This window comes from Barbus barbus (assembly GCF_936440315.1).
Source record: "Barbus barbus genome assembly, chromosome: 34".
Classification (NCBI taxonomy): Eukaryota; Metazoa; Chordata; class Actinopteri; order Cypriniformes; family Cyprinidae; genus Barbus; species Barbus barbus.
The window spans coordinates 24051904-24070304 of record NC_136762.1 but is presented as its reverse complement, the minus strand read 5'-3'; the positions used below and the strand labels follow the sequence as shown (position 1 = coordinate 24070304).

At 38.2% G+C, this 18401-nt stretch overlaps 3 protein-coding genes across 3 annotated transcripts in view; 1 reads left to right on the top strand and 2 right to left on the bottom strand.

Moving 5' to 3' along the window:
• Window positions 1-4231, bottom strand: part of LOC306854097 (bromodomain and WD repeat-containing protein 3-like) — a 32886-nt gene extending 28655 nt beyond the window's left edge. Inside the window, exons 1-8 of the mRNA XM_079391914.1 lie at window positions 4009-4231; window positions 3847-3905; window positions 3731-3760; window positions 3468-3527; window positions 2030-2180; window positions 1674-1769; window positions 1083-1243; window positions 775-996 (exon numbers count right to left, since the gene is read on the bottom strand). Coding sequence (XP_079248040.1) covers window positions 775-996; window positions 1083-1243; window positions 1674-1769; window positions 2030-2180; window positions 3468-3527; window positions 3731-3760; window positions 3847-3905; window positions 4009-4057 — 828 coding nt within the window. The 5' untranslated portion in view covers window positions 4058-4231. The remainder of the gene's footprint in view (window positions 1-774; window positions 997-1082; window positions 1244-1673; window positions 1770-2029; window positions 2181-3467; window positions 3528-3730; window positions 3761-3846; window positions 3906-4008) is intronic.
• A 1588-nt stretch (window positions 4232-5819) lies between these two features.
• LOC306854096 (uncharacterized protein) lies at window positions 5820-8951 on the bottom strand. The gene is made up of 6 exons (XM_079391913.1): window positions 8736-8951; window positions 7633-7659; window positions 7495-7524; window positions 7363-7404; window positions 7148-7273; window positions 5820-6985 (listed from the first exon to the last, which is right to left on the bottom strand). The coding sequence occupies exons 1-6, from the start codon at window positions 8751-8753 to the stop codon at window positions 6920-6922; spliced, it is 309 nt and encodes a 102-aa protein (XP_079248039.1). The 5' UTR covers window positions 8754-8951; the 3' UTR covers window positions 5820-6919.
• Window positions 8952-9051: 100 nt separating this feature from the next.
• LOC306854461 (guided entry of tail-anchored proteins factor 1) lies at window positions 9052-17740 on the top strand. Its single transcript, XM_079392488.1, has 5 exons — window positions 9052-9439; window positions 10055-10220; window positions 15935-16002; window positions 16124-16238; window positions 16372-17740. The coding sequence occupies exons 1-5, from the start codon at window positions 9350-9352 to the stop codon at window positions 16443-16445; spliced, it is 513 nt and encodes a 170-aa protein (XP_079248614.1). The 5' UTR covers window positions 9052-9349; the 3' UTR covers window positions 16446-17740.
• The last annotated feature ends 661 nt before the right edge of the window (window positions 17741-18401 follow it).

Sequence of the window (18401 nt, the reverse complement as noted above, 5' to 3'; positions counted from 1 at the left end):
TTCACTCGGCTCATCGTCAGCGAAAATCGCTTGGGTGTGAACACAAAAAACGCGTTGAAAAACGCTGGCGAATAACACACGCCGATATTCGTCCCGGTGTGTACGGGCCTTTACAGTAATGTAATTTTAGACTATATAGTTTAGCCTGAAGCTGAGGTCGATTTTTAGGCCTATAGATTTAGTTTTTTTATTTGAGGTAGATTTAATGAAAATTGTAATTATACTTGAATTTAAAGAAAGAGCAATTTGTTCAGTATAACGTTGTTTAATAAAAAAAAAAAAAAAAAAAAGTGTTTAGTATTTTTTCCTCCTGCTGTACCGAAAACATACCGAAGCGTGACGTCAAAACCGAGGTAAGTACCAAACCGTCATGTTTGTGTACCGTTACACCCCTAGCAGATTGTTTGAAAAATCTTAACAACTGGCGTAGGCGAGTAAATTGTCAGTAGACGATAACATTAACAATTGGTGTTCAATTATAAAGAATACATTTTTTTATATAATTAAATGTTGAAAACAGTTTTTGCTGCTTGATGATATTTTTGTGGAAAGTCACCCCCCCCCCCCCCCCAAGAAGAAAAATATTGTAACATTACGCATGTCTTATGTTTATTTGTCAAAAACTATATTAATTATATATTTTTTTTTATAAAAAAAAAAATTACAAATACTATTTCATGGTCAGTAAGATTTATAAAGCTGGTAAATTCACTTGCCAAGCTCCTACATTGATTTAGCGTTAATACAAACACTATAGACATACAGCACTCTTACCTGTAAAGAGGTAATAGATCCACTGTGGCCCAGCAGGACCGCCACTGGGGCACAAGTACGAAGGCACCAGACTCGAATGGTTTTGTCGCAGCTCCCGGCAGCAATAAGGGTATTCTCAAAGTTCACCGCTAGATCTGATATCTCAGCATAATGTCCTCTGAGAGTAGAGTGAAGCCTTCCGTCAAAAGAGGACCAGATCTTCACCAAGGCATCGTCGGAACCCTGAGGGTCAGGAAATGAACAGGGTCAAGGGTTAGACGGACAAAGAGCCGAGTCTGAAGGCACTCCAAAAGACTACTGATGCTCACCGTAAAAATCCTGGAACCTGTTCGATCAAAGGCTATACAGTACACGGCAGAGAGATGTCCCAGGATCCTCCTGTGCATCTTCATGTGCTGATAATTGCTGACAGGGTTGATAGAGCTGAAGCGCTGAGCTCCTGTGAGCTCTCTGCCTCGGCACACCTCCGCTACAAACACAGAGAGGAAATCCACTCAGATCACTCAACATTTCATTTCTCTGTTTGCCAGGACAGAAGTCAAAATACATTCAACAGGGATCAGGAATGGCTAGGAGCCAGAGTGAGAGGAAAGTCATGCCGTTTCTTTCCCACTTCCTTGCCAGTCCCTCTGACAACTGATCCTCGCATAATATTAATACTACTAATTTTTAACTAGTGTTTTTATTGCTTATTTTCTTATTAGACTGTTCAAGAATTGAAAGCTTATGACAACCATCATGTTCTAAAATAGTTGTTAAACACTAGAGAAGTTAGGTTTGAAGTGTAAACGATCAGACTACTGAATGTTACAAATTGTAACATTCAGAAAAAACAAAAAAAAAAAACAACTAAAAATCCTCATCGTTGAGCCCTGACACAGCAAACTGAAGGCATTTACCAATATTGGCATCCCTGCAGCTCAAAGGCCTCTCAGGTGGTCTCCCTCTATGAAGGGCCGCGAACGTGGAGGCTTTCCATCTGCTATTGCCGCAGTCTAGAGATGTTGAGAGAAGGCAGACAGTAGGCAAGGCAAAGTTTATGTACTGTATTTAGCACATTTCATACACAATGGTAATTCAAAGTGCTTTATTCACATTATTTTATAATATATTATTATTTAATGAATGAGCACAGTGCTCATTCAGTAAATGCACATGTACTAGAAGTGCCATTTGCACCTGGAGTAAATGACAAAGTTGACAGCTGACAAACACACCAAGGCAGAAGGGGTTGAAAGCTCCAGCCTTCTCTCACCTTTAGACGTCCGCAGTAAAGAGTGTTTCCCGGCCCCGAGTAGAGAGTGGACTCCTGGCACACCAGACGGAGCCCCTCGGTCCAGAATCGGACCAATCTGCTTGCATATCTGCAACAAGTGGTCTGGTGCAATATGTCTGTTGGCAGCGACCTAACAAAGAATTAAGGATCCTTTACTTTCGTTATGTTGTGAATTACCAAAATTAAAAAAAAATTAATAAATACTAAAAATAAGTGAATAAATCTGTATGTACACTAAATTGCCAAAAGACACTCCTTTCTAACGAACAGGTTTGACTAATTTAGTAATATACATGAGTACAAATCTTCAGATTTAAGAATGTGTGACCCTGGAGCACAAAACCAGTCTGAAGCCGCTGGGGTATATTTGTAGCAATAGCCAAAATCACATTGTACGGGTCAAAATTATAGATTTTTCTTTTATGCCAAAAATCATTAGGATATTAAATAAAGACCATGCTCCATGAAGATATTTAGTGAATTTCCCACTTTAAATATACCAAAACTTAATTTTTGATTGGTAATATGCATTGCTATGAACTTGATTTGGACAACTTTAAAAGCAATTTTCTCAATATTTGGATTTTTTTGCACCCTCAGATTTTCAAATAGTTGCATCTCAGCCAAATATTGTCCGATCCCAACAAACCATACATCAATGGAAATATCATTTATTCGGCTTTCAGATCATGTATAATGTATAAAATAATCTAGGGAATTGTGTGCTTCTAATTTTATAGCAACAGTTTGGACAGGTCCCTTTTTTATTCTAACATGACAGCTGTGTATAAGACATGGTTCATAAATAAGTGATCTACCTTGCCTTGCTATTAAGTAATAACGTATTTCACTGCATGCCCAAGTAATACCATTTTGCTGTATCTGATGTCTAGCTTTCTCTAAAAGCAGACAACTAAATGCAGACTTTAAGTAGTTGTCTTGTTAAATCGGGAATATTTACACCCATAAGATAACCGACCGCGGTCGCGACCCTTCAGGAAAACATAAATAAAAGCCTGTCTCATGTGGCTGAGGGCAAGGAGTTTATGTAAATAGAGTCCCTTTATCGGCCAATCAGAGCGCAGGTCACATGCAAAATAAAAAGCCGACGGCGAGTCCTGAAATCTGATTGGACGGTTCAACATCCTGACGTAGCCACAACCCGACGAGGCCACACCCTAACTGCAATACAGCACTAAATACTGGGGAAGCAGTCAAAACACAGAGCCCCCCCCAAAGAACTGCTCATAATAATAACGCCGTACAAAACTAACTGATCAAATATATTACGCTAATTTAACCAATCGAAAAGGGAACAAAATCAGATGCCTGTCATTTGAAGCCGATCTTAAATCGGTCACAAAATGAACACGTGTGAGAATTAAACATGCTCCAGAAACAAAATCAAAACACTTACCAAATCTTCATAAGATCGCGGGTGTTCAGCTCCTTCCCAATCCAGCCGTCGTGGAAGGAGCTATCAAACAAACAAAATAAGCCGGGTTAATGAGGTCGAAAGGAAATCGACGGACGCCAAGTTAATAAAAACAATAACGGAAAATGTAAAGAAGTTCAAGACAAGCGATAATGCGAAGTAGTCTTCTGCCAAACCCATGTTTCAATCCAAGAGGGACCCATACACCCTGAAGGACATAAAGACGAAGAAATCGAGCAACACACCTGATTTTCCTCCAGCTCACACACAAGAGCCTGCAACAGATGAGAAAGGTCTCTGTTTCAGTGCCCGCAGCATTTAAACACAATACTCTTATTAAAGTCTCGATGAATAAACTCACCTCCGCCGCTTTCCGACACGGCCCCGTGCTCAAATACCGCGAGATCAAGTAATATAACTCTGCGAGGAGACACCACCACATCCGATAGGATTTCATTAAACATGACGGGATTAGAAAAGTACCTCTTAATAATATTGACTAATGTTACTTTTTGAGTCTTACCTGATTCAAGGGGCGAAATACTCCCATTTCTGGCTGCAGTGTCGGCCATAGCTCAAAGAATACGGTGTTTGGAGTCGAACTTTATGTGTAGTTGGTAAATTATATAATTATTTAATGTCGATTGAACGCTTCGTGCCCCTCCACGATTGCTCCCGCTTTCTGTTCGGCCAGTTTTCGGTCGCCATTGGAAGTATGAGGCCTGAGCTCACAGCTACTTCCGCCTGAGCACCGGAAACAGGGGGAGGGGGGTACAACTCCTCGTCTTCTTCAGCAAAACAGAAGTCACGCGGAGATTTAAAAGCCTAAACATGAATCGTTCGAGTCTTCGATGTAAATCGAACGCTTCTCGCGGTGTTCCATGTGAAGCGTTCCTCGAATAACAATAAAAAACGCGTTCTGTTCGAACGGCTGCTTCGTGACGTCACACCGAATGGCGACAGTAGAAGCTCATCTTTTGTCTATAAAACAGTCTGAGAACGAGACAGTCTGAATATTTAAAGACATCTAAACAACTAATATTCGCCACTACTACTTATTATCACACGCATGTGGGATTTCGTGAGGTGTATTATGCTAAACTGACTGGATTTACACAAATATGTCCACTGACCGACAGCACAAATCCTGGGATAAAAACACAATTCTGTAAATTGACTTGTGAATGAAACTGTCATATTTTCCTCTTTAAATGCTGAAGCAGTTACAGTGGCCCCAAAAAGAATCCAGACACTTAAAATATATCAGTGCCTTTGTGTTGTCTCGAGATGCACACCAGCAATGTTTTTTTCTAAGGGATGTTTATTAAAATGTCTTAATTGAACTATGACCTAATCCTGGTTTAGGCTAAACCCTGTCTGTGAAACCAGGCCAATAAGATCTAAGTACATAATGTGCAGTGTTGACAACTATAGTCCCAAGAAATGGTCATATGATGATTACAACACCATTGAAGTGTTTATGACTTATGATCACAATTGTTTAGCCTGACCATTAGGACACTAAAATAAAAGCTTCCAAAAATGTAGACCCTAAAACCCATTTAGATTGCCTGAATGTTCAATCTTCTTCTAACAGAAAACATTATTAGAGAAACTTTGATGAAGTTCACAAACCATACAAATGAATTCCAAATCCTTCTGGTAATTCTCATACCCCCAGTTTCACAGACAAGGTTTAAGACTAGTCCTAGACTAAAATCTAAGTCTGAGCTGTTTCAACTAAAAGAAACTTGCACTGACTGATCTTTAAATATATCAGTGTTTCTGTTTTGTCTCAAGATGCACACAAGTAATGTTTTTTTCTAAGGGATGTTTATAAAAATTACTTAAATGTCTTAATTGAACTATGGTGTAATCCTGGTTTAGTCTAAGCCCTGTCTGTGAAACCGGGCCCTAGAGAATTAGTCTTTACTATCACTTTTTTATCGATTTGACACATCCTTGCTGAATAAAAGCATATTTAAACGTTTGAACTGTAGTGTGTAGTTAAACAGGATTTCTGTTTCAAATAAATGCTGTTCTTTATAACTTTTTATTTTTCAAAGAATCCTGAAAATGTATCAAGCGGTTTCCAACATTGATAATAAATCAGTATATTAGAATGATTTCCAAAGGATCATGTGACACTGAAGGCTGGAGTCATGGCTGATTCAGCTTTGCATTACAGGAATACACTAGATTTTTAATTATATTAATATAGAAAACCATTATTTTAAATTTTCCTTTTTTGTTCAAATAAATGCTGCCTTGATCAGCAAGAAGCTTCTTTAAAAATCTTACTGATCCCAAACTTGAATGACACACACACACATTGTCAAGCACATTATGATTTTAATTAATGGACTTCACATATCAGCATGAATTTTCTAGCTATCGCTTTCACTTGGAATTTTATATCTTATCTACTGTTCTTTTAATCATAGAAAGGAAAACAGAACGGCAAAATATGAAGGTGGAATTACAACCATTTTATTGGTATGTCATACCATTCATTACAGATACAGCTACATAAAAAATGGAAATAAAAAAAAGAAACTGTACATGTGTACTTTTAACCTAAAACCTTGAGTGATATAGCTACTGCTGGCATGTTCACATAAATGAAATTACAGTAATCTTCGTATAACATCAGCTACGACCTGCATGTTTAACACTGTAACACAGCTGTTATTAGCTTTGCTAACACACACAATTCCATTTTTCGTCCTCTTAAAAGTACCATCACATACTGCATATAGAAATTATGAAAACCTTTTCACAGCAGCTATACAACAATGTTATTGCAATGCTATCACCACACAAAAACAAAAGTCAATGTAAATCACACATCCGATGAGTGTTCCAGTACTAGTGAGCAGGATCATTAAATCAAAGCTGTTGATTCATAAAACAGTTCGAATAAAGAGGTTTCAATTCATAGAATACAGCTTACAATCAATCCCAACCCCCCAGAAAAAGTAAAAAAAGCATTCTTACAGAAGCCCCTTCCCATACAATAGAGGCTACATACAGGCGTCCCTCATATTGCCTATGGAATGGTAGTGTCTCAGGCAAACTCTCCCAGTTTCAATTAAAATGTTAAAATGGCATGATCACATTACATTATCTGCCACAACCTGTTCCACTCCCCTCCCTTTTTAAAAACAAAAGAGTCAGAAAAAAATAATCAAATAATAATAATAATAATAATAATAAGAGGAAGTCATTAGCTGTTTCATGACTGCAATTCTTCTTCAGGAAAAACTGGAGTGGGAAAAAAAAGGAATCCCTCTTCTAAGGCTTTTCTCTTGATCGTGGTCTATAAAATGAGCTTCTAATATTGAACTACTAAAAAACCTGCTTTTTAGAAAATAGTCAATAAAAATATTCCTCTGTATTGTACAAGAAAAGAGGTATGGTGAAATGTTTTAATGTTATTTAGCAGCTCCCTCTTTCTGGTCAGCCTTTTCCTCCTCGCCTCCTGCTTCTCCATTGTCTCCCTGTAACCAAACAAAACCAATAAATAAAGGTTTTCAACCACAGATGCATCCCTAACTGACATTTATTTTCCTAGCACTCTGGACTACAATGAGATACGGGGCCAAATAAGTAAGACCTGGTTAGATTCATTATCTGAACATAATTATAAAATGACTTGCTACCTCAGCTGCGGTCTCTCCGTTCTCCGCAGGAGCTTCATCCTCAGACTCAGACTTTGCGTCCTCTTTCTTCTCCTCTGGTTTGGCCTTTTCTACTTCCTTAGCCTTCTTGCCCTTTGCAGGTGCCTTCTGTTAGACGTTTGAGATAAATGCATGGTTAAGCTACTTCTGATAACATTTATTAATAATAGTACATGTTATATTGATAACCGATTTACCTTCACTTTGGGCTTGGGCTCAGACTTTGGCGTTTCGGGTTTCTGTAAAACAGAATTCAGCGTAAGCTGTGTGTGTCACTAAAAGGTAATGGTGTGCATATGACTTCAGAGGGACTGACAAAGCCAACTTACACCTTGAAGTCTCTCAGACCGTCTCTTGGGCTGTTTGTTTATTTGATGAGGAGAAGATGGGAAGGCAACAAAACAAGCATTAAGTATCACAATTACATGCAAAAACGTATTGTGTGATAACAATCGAGTCAAACTTACCCCAGCTGCTTCAGTGTCATTGTTAGCCTGTAGGAAACAGAAGCTGTTAGTATGTGTACATAGATCATGTGTGAGGGGGGAGGTGTTGTACCCCTACACCCCCTCCAAGTTAGGGGCAATTATGTAATCTAAAAGCGAACATGGGGGAGGGGTCCCGTTATACATGCAACTCAATTCCTATTGCAAGTTAATTTTGTCGCGAAATAAAAAGCAAACTGGGATAAACAAACTATAGTGCAATTATTTACATTATCTAACATATTGTCGCTGGTCCCTAAGTAGTTCACATGGAGGAGGGGAACAGTAGCTCCGCCCCACAGACACAATTCATTCACTTTCGACGAGAAAATACAATAAACATCGACACATTTTATGCAACGTTAACAAACTAGGTTTGCGTCGAAATTAAAACAGAAAGTTGAAAACGGGAGGCTAATACCTTTAATCCAAAAAATATGCGAATAAAGTCGGCGAAAACTTTCTTAAAGCCACTCTACAAAGTCTGTTTCAAAGGTCAAGTGAAGAATTAAGGCGGGATACGCAGGAAAAGCCCGAATAATGAAAATATGATTATAAAGCACACACGGAGTCGGATATAAGGCTTCGGATGTGTTTAGTGCAGGGCAGCCATGACACTGGAGACTATATAGTGTGTGTGTCCTGCTCGAGGAGTAACGTTACACATGTATTTACAGTTAAAAAACCACAATGGCTTTAAACTTACAACTTCGACAGATTCGCATGTATATGGTTAAAAGCAAAACATTCGCAGGACAAGCTTCTTCTCCATGAGGAATAACACGACTAAACGAGGTTACACCCCTTTGTGTGATCATTACTGTGATATACACGGGTTTAATGCGAGTAGCGTCGAGAAAGCGCTTAGTGTCGTGTGTTTTTAATATAACGTTATCCAGTCAACAGAATATCGCACAGCTCCAAGTAAAAAGGCGCCATCTATCACATGCCCTAGATTACGGATTAACATGCAGTCAACACTCATAACTTCACATAAAGCGTCCTAGAGACGTGCACACTTAATTACTGCATGCTATTAAAACCATGCTATAAAAGAGAATAAAATAGACAATTTTTCTACTTACTTTGCTCCTTTTAGGCATGGCTGCTTAAAGCTTGTATGCTTTCACGACAAAAAAGGCAATAAATTAAAATAGCTTACGCACTGATAAGTAAAGTGTAAAAACCAGGTCTAGGACACACTGAAGCAAGCATTAATGTTCAATCGGAACAGAAACTAGCTGAAACCGGATTGGATCTCCCCTTTCTATATTCTTTTCATTATAGCACTAACGTGATGCGATCTACGCCCCGCCCCTTCTTAGCGGTGATTGGCTGAAACGTCTTGGCAACCACATTTCAAACCAAAGCAAAGTACCTGAGTGGATAAGCTGAGATGTCAATCACAGATTTGCTTGGATGTACTTTAGGCGCCACTTTCTGCATTTGTTGTTCCTGTAAACATGCAAATATATATTTAGTGTTATTCGCATTGGTTATATATTCAGATTATTTGAATGTATTTAAAAAAAACACGCCGCTTAACAAACTCGATGTCTTATAAACATTTCCTTTTCGGATATTTGACTGTCACGGTGTTATTTTAGATAATATAAGTAAACTTTAAACATTTAAGGCGAGGAACCGGTTGGAAAGTGTGTTTGTATTATTGGGGGAGGGTCAGGCTGATCAAAAGAAGATGGCTGCCGGGTTTAACTGGTTTCTTGTACTAAGCTCTGTGTTTCTGTGCAACCTCGTCAAAACATGGCTGCCGTCTATTTCTTCATTTGTAAGTACTGATTCAAAAGAGTTTTAGGGACGCTTAAGCACACACAGATATCATTTCAAACGTACATAATGCCATAAATGTTCAGCGAAAGCATGTCTGCCTCCCCTACAGGAGCTTCTCGCAGTCACAGCAAACCAGAGCTGCTCGGTTTAACTACCACCATGTCTAGTGTAAACTAAGCCAGATTCATTCAGAAACACAACTAGCGAACAGTCAATGTGGGCTGGGAATATTTTGATAAACCAACAAAAAACACTGCACTTCTTTCATGGTATCAGATGACATTACCATGGTACTGAATGATTATTTATTAATATATTATTAATACGTGGTACTCCAACATACTTGCACCATCTTATATCATAGCCCCTTCTGCAAAACTTGCTAATGTCTGATTAGTTATAAGTTGTAATGATGGCATTCAGAGTATGCTTACTAATGGATACATTGGAGAAAAGTGTGCACTTGCAACCCAAACTTTATTTGACAAAAGTAATGTTTTGCCTTCTTTAACATCACCCTTTGATTCTCTTTTTTGGTAGTAGTCAGTGTAAAAGCTTTGAGTAAAATGAATGAGCAGCTGTGCATTAAGATCTTGTGTGTTTTTTCTCATAGCTGTCAAAGATCTTCCAGAAGGATGCTGATCAGGAGATGGAGATGAGGACGGAGATCCAAAACATGAAGATGGAGCTGTCCACCGTCAATATGATGGACGAGTTTGCCAGATACGCTAGACTGGAACGCAGGATCAACAAGATGACCGATCAACTGAAGACACTTGGTAAAAATGAATTTGTGCTTTTCTTATAGGGGTATGTGCAGCAATATTGCAGATGAAGTGACAGCACAATATAGAAAGAAGCCCACAAAACAGCCATATTGTATAGCAAACAACATGTGTAATATAGCTCTGATGAAAACGAGAAGCAATGGGCAAGTATTAAGATATTACAGTCACCAGCACACCTCACTGGAAGCATATAAATAGCTTTTGTCCACTTTATAGTGGGGCGAGAAGAACTGAGAAACCAAAAGTTTCTTCACTTTACACTGGAGAATGCAAAGTCTCAGGCCATGTGTGGAAAATGGCAGGTGGGTTTCAGATAACGGCTTCAGCATTCATGAAGACAAATAGCTTGGCTGCTGCCTGTTGCTGTCCTTCATGTTATTGGAGAATAGCATAGATATAACTTGTTAAAGGGATAGTTCACCCAAAAATTAAAATTCAGTCATTTACTCACCCTCATGTCGTTCCAAATACACAAGATTTTGGTTCATCTTTTATAAACACAAAGGAAGATACTTTAAACCTGAGAGATTTGTCCATGCGTTAAAATTGTAAAAATAATACATCTCTATAATCGAGTGGTTTCAATTCATCCACTTCACATTTATTTGTATAGCACTTTTCACGATACATACCGTTTCAAGGCAGCATCACGTAAAATTAAAGTTTCTGAGGCTGGATCCAAACTGAAGCGCTTTGTTTGGATGGGTATGCTATGGAAAAACACAAAAGCAAATGGAGAATAAATAGCTGTTGTACATAAGAATTCAAACAAAAGATAATCGTTAGTCTTCTGAAGAGACATGATCACTTTTATACTGGAGCTGCATGATTTATGACGAAAAAAAATCTAATCTTTTTATTATTGATTTTTTTTTTGTTTTTTTAAATGCGATTCAAAAAATTCTAGGTTTGCTGTGCTTGTTTGTAGGGCTGCACTATTATTGTTGTTAAAATATAACAATTAAACTAAATATTACTATTGCAATATTCAAATGTAAAAATTTGTAATGTTTTGAAGTAATTAATATAGAAGTGTCATATTTTTTGACATTACAACTGCTCTGCTGAGTTTTTTTACAGTTGTAGAGATGGAATTGGTTTACTGCAAGCACTGGCAGATAATGACCTGCTCATGTGAAAGAACACAGTGGCACACTTCACTCTAAAACATCAACCCCCGGTTTCACAGACAAGGTTTAAGCCTAGTCCCAGACTAAAATGTAAATCTGAGCTGTTTCAACTGAAAGAAACTTGCACTGACTGATCTTAAAATATATCAGTGCCTTTGTTTTGTCTCAAGATGCACACCAGTAATGTTTTTGTCTAAGGCACGTTTATAAAAATGACTTAAATGTCCTAATTGAACTATGGCCTAATCCTGGTTTAGTCTAAGCCCTGTCTGTGAAACCAGGCCCAAGTGTGTATAACCCAAAGCTCAAAGTGCTGGCATGACACCTGAGAAACAAGTGAGGTTTGTTCTCATGTTAAACAAGCACACTTGAGTTTGTTTACAATATGAGTTCAACATATGTAAAGCGACTCAGATTAAACCGCTAATTCATATGGATTTATTTTACAGTATCTGTATGAATGTTTTGAGGCATCGACATTTTGGTGTGATGGATTTTCAGAAATCTCCCAGGTTGCGTTAAAAATATCTTCATTTGTGTTTTGAAGATGAACAAAAGTCTTATGGGTTTGGGTGAGTAAAAGATGACAATTTTCATTTTTGGGTGAACTAACCCATAAAGCAGGGGTGCGCAATCCTGTTCCTGGGGATCGACTGTCCTGCGAAGTTCAGCTCCAACTCTAATCAAACACGCCTGCCTTTAATTTTCAAGCGATCCTGAAGACCTTAATTAGTTGCTTCAGGTGTGTTTGATTAGAGTTGGAGCTGAACTTCGCAGGACAGTCGATCGCCAGGAACAGGATTGGGCACCCCTTTTACAGTCGATTGCCAGGAGCAGGATTGCCTTAAAGAGTTTTATATTAGCTATGGCATCCATAGTATAGTTTAGGGATACTCAGGGATATCTCTGTCCAGCGAGATCCATTTTCCTGCAGAGTTTAGCTCCAACCTTGATCAAACTCACCTGCCTGTAACTTTTTAGTGAGCCTAAAGATCTTGGTTAACTTGTTCAGGTGTGTTTGATTAGGACTGGAGCTGAACTCTGCAGGAAAATGGATCTCGTGGTCCAGAGTTGAGAACTCCTAGAGCAGGGTTCCTCAAATCTTTCTCTGGAGGGCCAATCTGCTGCAGAGTTTAGCTCCAACCCTGATCAAACTCGCCTACCTGTGATTTTCTAATGATCTTGTAGACTCTGATTAGCATGCTCAGGTGTGCTTGATTAGGGTTAGAGCTAAACTCGGCTGGAGTGGGCCAGATTTGAGGATCCCTGTCCTAGAGCATTGGTCACAAACTCAATTCTTGGAGGGCCACAGCTCTGCAGAGTTTGGCTCCAACTCACACCTGCTTGGAAGTTTCTAGTGATCCTGAAGACCTTGATTAGGGTTGGAGCAAAACTAGAGTGATTTTGATCCATGAGTTATGTCAGTTGAATCTACCTATAATAAACATGGAGTGGTTCATACTGTTGACTTCCAAAAGGATGAAAATGTACCTGAAATGTAGATTATACTTCTCTTGTGCACTAAGGAATAGAAGAAAGTTCACGTTCAATTATGAAAAGCTGAAAATTATCCTCTTGTCTTTATTATCTCTAATCTCATTCATGTACATCAGGCATGTCCACTCTTGGTTCCTGTATAGCTACCTTTCTGCAAAGTTCAGCTCCAGCCCTGATCAAACACACCTGAAGCAGATGATGAATATCTTCAGGAGCGCTTGATAATAACAGACCGCTCTGTTGGAACTGAAATCTGCTGGAAGGCAGCTCTGTCAAGTCAAGTCACTATTATTTGTATAGCGCTTTTAACAATGCAAATTGTGTCAAAGCAGCTTTACATCAGCTTGATATAAAGCTGGGTGGCTTTATATGAGCTTTAGAGTATTTAGACGGGGAAATAGTTTGTCGAAATAGTGTCATTCTCCTCTGGCCAGACAAAATCAGCAGTTTAAATCTAGGCTAAAGCAGAATCAGATTGTGCAAAGGACTCATCTGGTTCCTGTGGTCTTGTCCCGATGGCCGTCTAGGAGAGGTCCTGGCTGTAGAGGTCATCTCTAGGTGCTGATCCACCATCTGATCTGGATACAGTCTGGATCTGGGTGGCTACAGTGACCTCGGAATAAGAAAGAAACAGACTAATATTAGTGTAGATGCCATTCTTCTAACGATGTAACAAGTACATCGGTTCTTTGGGAAGTGTTCCCGGTTCCGGTTGACCTAATTAATGCAGCCTAACAATCCTTTAACGGATTTGAATTATAGAAATGCGACAGTATATTATGTGTAAACCAGGTTAAAGAGATGGGTCTTTAATCTAGATTTAAATCTGCTAAATGACAAAAGTAAAAAAGTAAAGAGTGTAAAGACCATCGACTCTACCGTGCGACTCCACCGGGCAGGGACACCGGCAAGGGATAGTAGTAGCTTTTTATTTAATTTTTTTTCATTGATTTGTTTATTATTGAAATGTTGTTATATGCATGTGTCAATTTTATTTAATTTCTTTATTTTCTTAAATATGTGGGTAGATAGTATTTATAGAGTTGTAACTTTTTAGTTTTAGTTACTTTTTCTTATTTGTAAGTCGCTTTGGACAAAAGCGTCTGCTAAATGACTAAAGTAAGTAAAGTAAAGTAAATTGACAGTTTGTCTGCTTCCCAAACAGTGTTAGGTAGATTGTTCCAGAGTTTGGGCGCTAAATAGGAAAACGTTCTCCTGCCTGCAGTTGATTTTGATATTCTAGGTATTATCAAATGGCCAGAGTTTTAAGATCACAGCGGACGTGAAGGACTATAATGCGATAAGAGCTCACTCAAATACTGAGGTACCAAACCATTCAGGGCCTTATAGGTAATTAGCAAGATCTTTAAATGTATACAATGTTTAATAGGGAGCCAGTGCAGTGTTGACAGAACCGGGCTAATGTGTTCATACTTCCTGGTTCTAGTAAGAACTCTAGCTGCTGCATTTTGAACCAGCTGGAGTTTGTTTATTAAACGTGCAGAGCAACCACCCAATAAAGCATTACAATAATCTAGCCCCGAGGTCATGAACGCATTAATTAATGTTTCTGCATTTGACATTGAGAGCATAGGTCGTATAAAAGTACGCCTAGGTTCCTAACTGATGACGAAGAATTTACAGAGCAGCCGTCAAGTATTAGACCGTGATCTAGGTTATTACATGCAAAAAATTTTGGTCCAATAAACACCGCTGTTTTTTCAGAATTTAGCAGTAAGAAATTGCTAGTCATCCAGTTTTTAATATCAACTATACATTCCGTTAGTTTTGTAAATTGGTAAGTTTCATCAGGTCGTGAAGAAATATAGAGCTGGGTATCATCAGCATAACAGTGAAAGCTAACAGCATGTTTCCTAATGATATCTCCCAAAGGTAACATGTAAAGCGTGAAAAGTAAGGGGCCAAGTACTGCGCCTTGAGGCTCATACTGCACTTGTGATTGGTATAATACCTCTTCATTTACTGCCATGAATTGATGGCGGTCAGATAAGTACGATTTGAACCATGCCAGTGCACTTTCTCTAATGCCAACATAATTTTCTAGTCTATTTAAAAGAATAGACCTGTCCTGCATAGTTCAGCTCCAACTGTAATCAAACACACCTGCCTTTAGTTTTCAAGCGTTCCTGAATACCTTAATTAGTGTTTGATTAGAGTTGGAGCTGAACTTTGCAGGACAGTCGATTGCCAGGAGCAGGATTGGGCACCCCTGCTCTACAGGAACAGGATTGGGACAGGAATAAATTGTTTGTTTTAAAGCAGGGTTCCTCAGATCTGGCCCTGGAGTGTCACTGCCCTGCAGAGTTTAGCGCCACCATTAATCAAACACCTGAGCAAGATAATGAGGTTCTTCAGGGCTACTAGAAAATGACTGGTACAGAGTTAGGTGAACTAAACTCTGCAGGGCACTAGCTATGTTTCCATCCAAAGATGCAAATTAAACTTATGCGCAGAAGGGAATATTGCATAAAACACATGCGAATAAAGCACCAATTCCATCCAACGAGGCAAAGAGAACAAAATCGCCACTTCCTCGTAAACCGTGGCACTAAATATCACTAAGAATAGAGGAGAAGCCACTGAATAATTTTCATATGATATAAATGACTTGCACCTCAGAGCGAGCAGAGGAAATACAATAAATGCAGTCGGTCATTGCTTTCGGAGGTGGATGCCAGCTGTATGGAAACGCAGTCGTGTAAGACAATTATACAGAAATACTTTGACAACAGACTTTGCTCAGGCTTTTCAGAACGACCATAACAACATATAGATGCTGTGCAACGAGATTGGTCCGCTGCTAGTCAAGTTATCCCGTCTCATAGCACAAAGTCACATGGCTTTTTCAATGCCCATGGAGGAATTTATTTGGTAAATGTTTCCATCCAGCGTTTAAAAAAAAAAAAAATGTATGCGATATTCCAAAATGCGCATAAAAATAGGTGGATTGAAATGCAGCTATTCTCCAGGGTTGGATTTGAAGAAGCTTTTTTTAAGGAAACCATGACTAGACAGAAATTTTTGTGATATTTTTTGTCTGTCTTTCTTTTTTTACAGTCAAATCAAGAACTGCACAGCAGGCAAAAATGAAATGGATTGTAAATATTGTATTTTACATTCTTCAGGTGGGTGAAGAACATTTTTAATTTGCGTATCGATATGATTGATGTAAGATTCATGTATGTATCATTTGTGAATTTTCTCTCCTAATGGCACTTTGTTCTGTTTTCTGCTGTCTGTTGTTAGGCGGCCCTCATGATCTCGCTCATATTGAAGTATTATGCAGACCCGGTCACAGTGGTGCCCAGTAAATGGATTGCTCCACTGGAGAGACTAGTAGCCTTTCCTTCTGGAATTGCAGGTATGTTCAAGTCACCAGTGATATTCGATGACCACTTTTGGATGGTGGGATAAATTGATAAAAAAATCCAACCGTCTGGATGAAATAAATATAATTACGTGGAGTTTAAAATGTGTTTGTTGCTTCATCTCAGGTGGTGTTGGAATCACATGCTGGCTAGTTGTCTGCAACAAGGTTGTGGCCATCATTTTACATGCTGTCAGTTAATCTAACAGTGCTATATCAACATGAATAAGCAGTCACTGAATTTTTACAGGTTTGTTTCAATGCTCTTGCTAAAAATCACAGTCTGTTCCAAACTGATTGGTCTATTTTTTTTAATGCCATTCACCATTCCGTTCAGTGATTTAAGTCTGTAGTAAAATTATTTTAGCTTTCATTGTTTACAAATTCTTGTTTAAAACATGTAAAGGTTTTATTTGCATTTAGTTAGTAAATGCTGTCATGTAAACATTCCTAACAAATTGAAAAAAAAATTGTTGTAATTTCAAGCAAAGCAGAAGATTGTGTATTTATTGCTTGTACCATAATTGTATTTTTTGTCAGTGTTACAAATGTATTTATTGATTTTTGTTTGTCAAAGAAAAATGTCCGTGCATTAATAAATAAGAATAAGTTTGTGAACCCTTTGAAAATATCTGGATTTCTGTATTGACCCCCCCCATAAAATTTGGTCAGATTTATAAACTAATAACACACCAACAACTGAATTTTTTTTCTACATTCTCATTGAATATTGAGTAATAATTCACAGTGCAGGCTGGAGAAAGTAAGTGCCTTGAATTCAATAATTTGTAGATGCTCCTTTAACAGCAAAGCCTCCAAAAAAGGTTTTCTGGACCAATTTTGTACCATCCCTGTTTATCACTATTTATGGGCTGTTATGATGGCACACATGTCTTTAAGTTATGACACATCTCAATCGGTTTAAGGTCAGGACAGAAAAACACACTTTTCCTTTATTTGATTTACTTTTGGTCACGGTCTTGTTGTGTTGCCCAACTTGAAGTCATGAACTACCGTCCTGAAATTCTCCTTTCAAAATGTCTTGATGTACTTTTGAATGAATTGTTCCTTCGATGATTGCAAAGTGTCCAGGCCCTGAGGCAGAAAAACCATGATGGTCCTTCCACCATTCTTCATAGTTGGGAAGAAGTTCTAGTGTTAGTTTACAGTGCCCCTTTTTTTGTCTTTTTGCTAAAAGGTTCAACTTTTCTCAATTGTTTATAGAATATTTTCCTTGGGTTCGTTCTCACCTCTTTCAGGTTTCCCCGATGTGTTCTAGCGGTGATCTTTGCTGGATTCTTGGTATAGCAACACTCCAGACATTTTCTAACTTTCCCTGTTAATGAGCACTGTGTCATAAATAACATTTTGATAAGTGTTACTGCCACAATATATATGTAATAATCACAGAAATTTAGATATTCTTTACACTGTATTTAGTTTCAAATGTCTTTGTAAAAAAAAAAATCAATAAATACAAATTACATTTTATCTCAACATTTTGAATCAATCACCAAGAACTGACTCTTGGAACATAAGCATATCATGGCACACAGTCTTGACTGACTTGTATGACTGTATCCCATTGTCCTATCTATGTCCTGTCACCCCTCAGTGGTCTGACTGGTAAAAAGCCAACAATTACAAAAAAACTAAAGCATGGCATCAATGCAAAAGCCATGAACATTTGACGTTTTTCTTTAAAATGACCATTTCTTTCTGGCTACTATGTATATGTTTCTAAGTACTGGTACTTCTGAATGGGTTGAGGCTGGGATTTAGTGCATTTGAAGGGAAAGTACTTGATGAAAATGTGAGGAGAGCATTCACTCAGTATTGTTATCTCATTTGTGACCAAAATGGCTTTTAGAGGCTTTTGCATTAGCTCTTCAAATAGCCTCTGCCAACAAGGCGGGCTATTTGCACTTAGTGTAGACACTCAATTTTATTTATTTTTTTATTGTTATTTATTTATTTGATAGGTGGTTTCTTGTTGCCCAGAGTCAAAACCAACTTCTTCCACCGCGATCGCGCAGATGAAATAATGAATTGGGAAATAAATGAGTTGGGAAAGCCATTTGAATAAATTCTAGTAAAACGAATGAATTGCATTTGCTCAGGTAAACCACTATAGTTGATATCGCTATAGATTTAAAA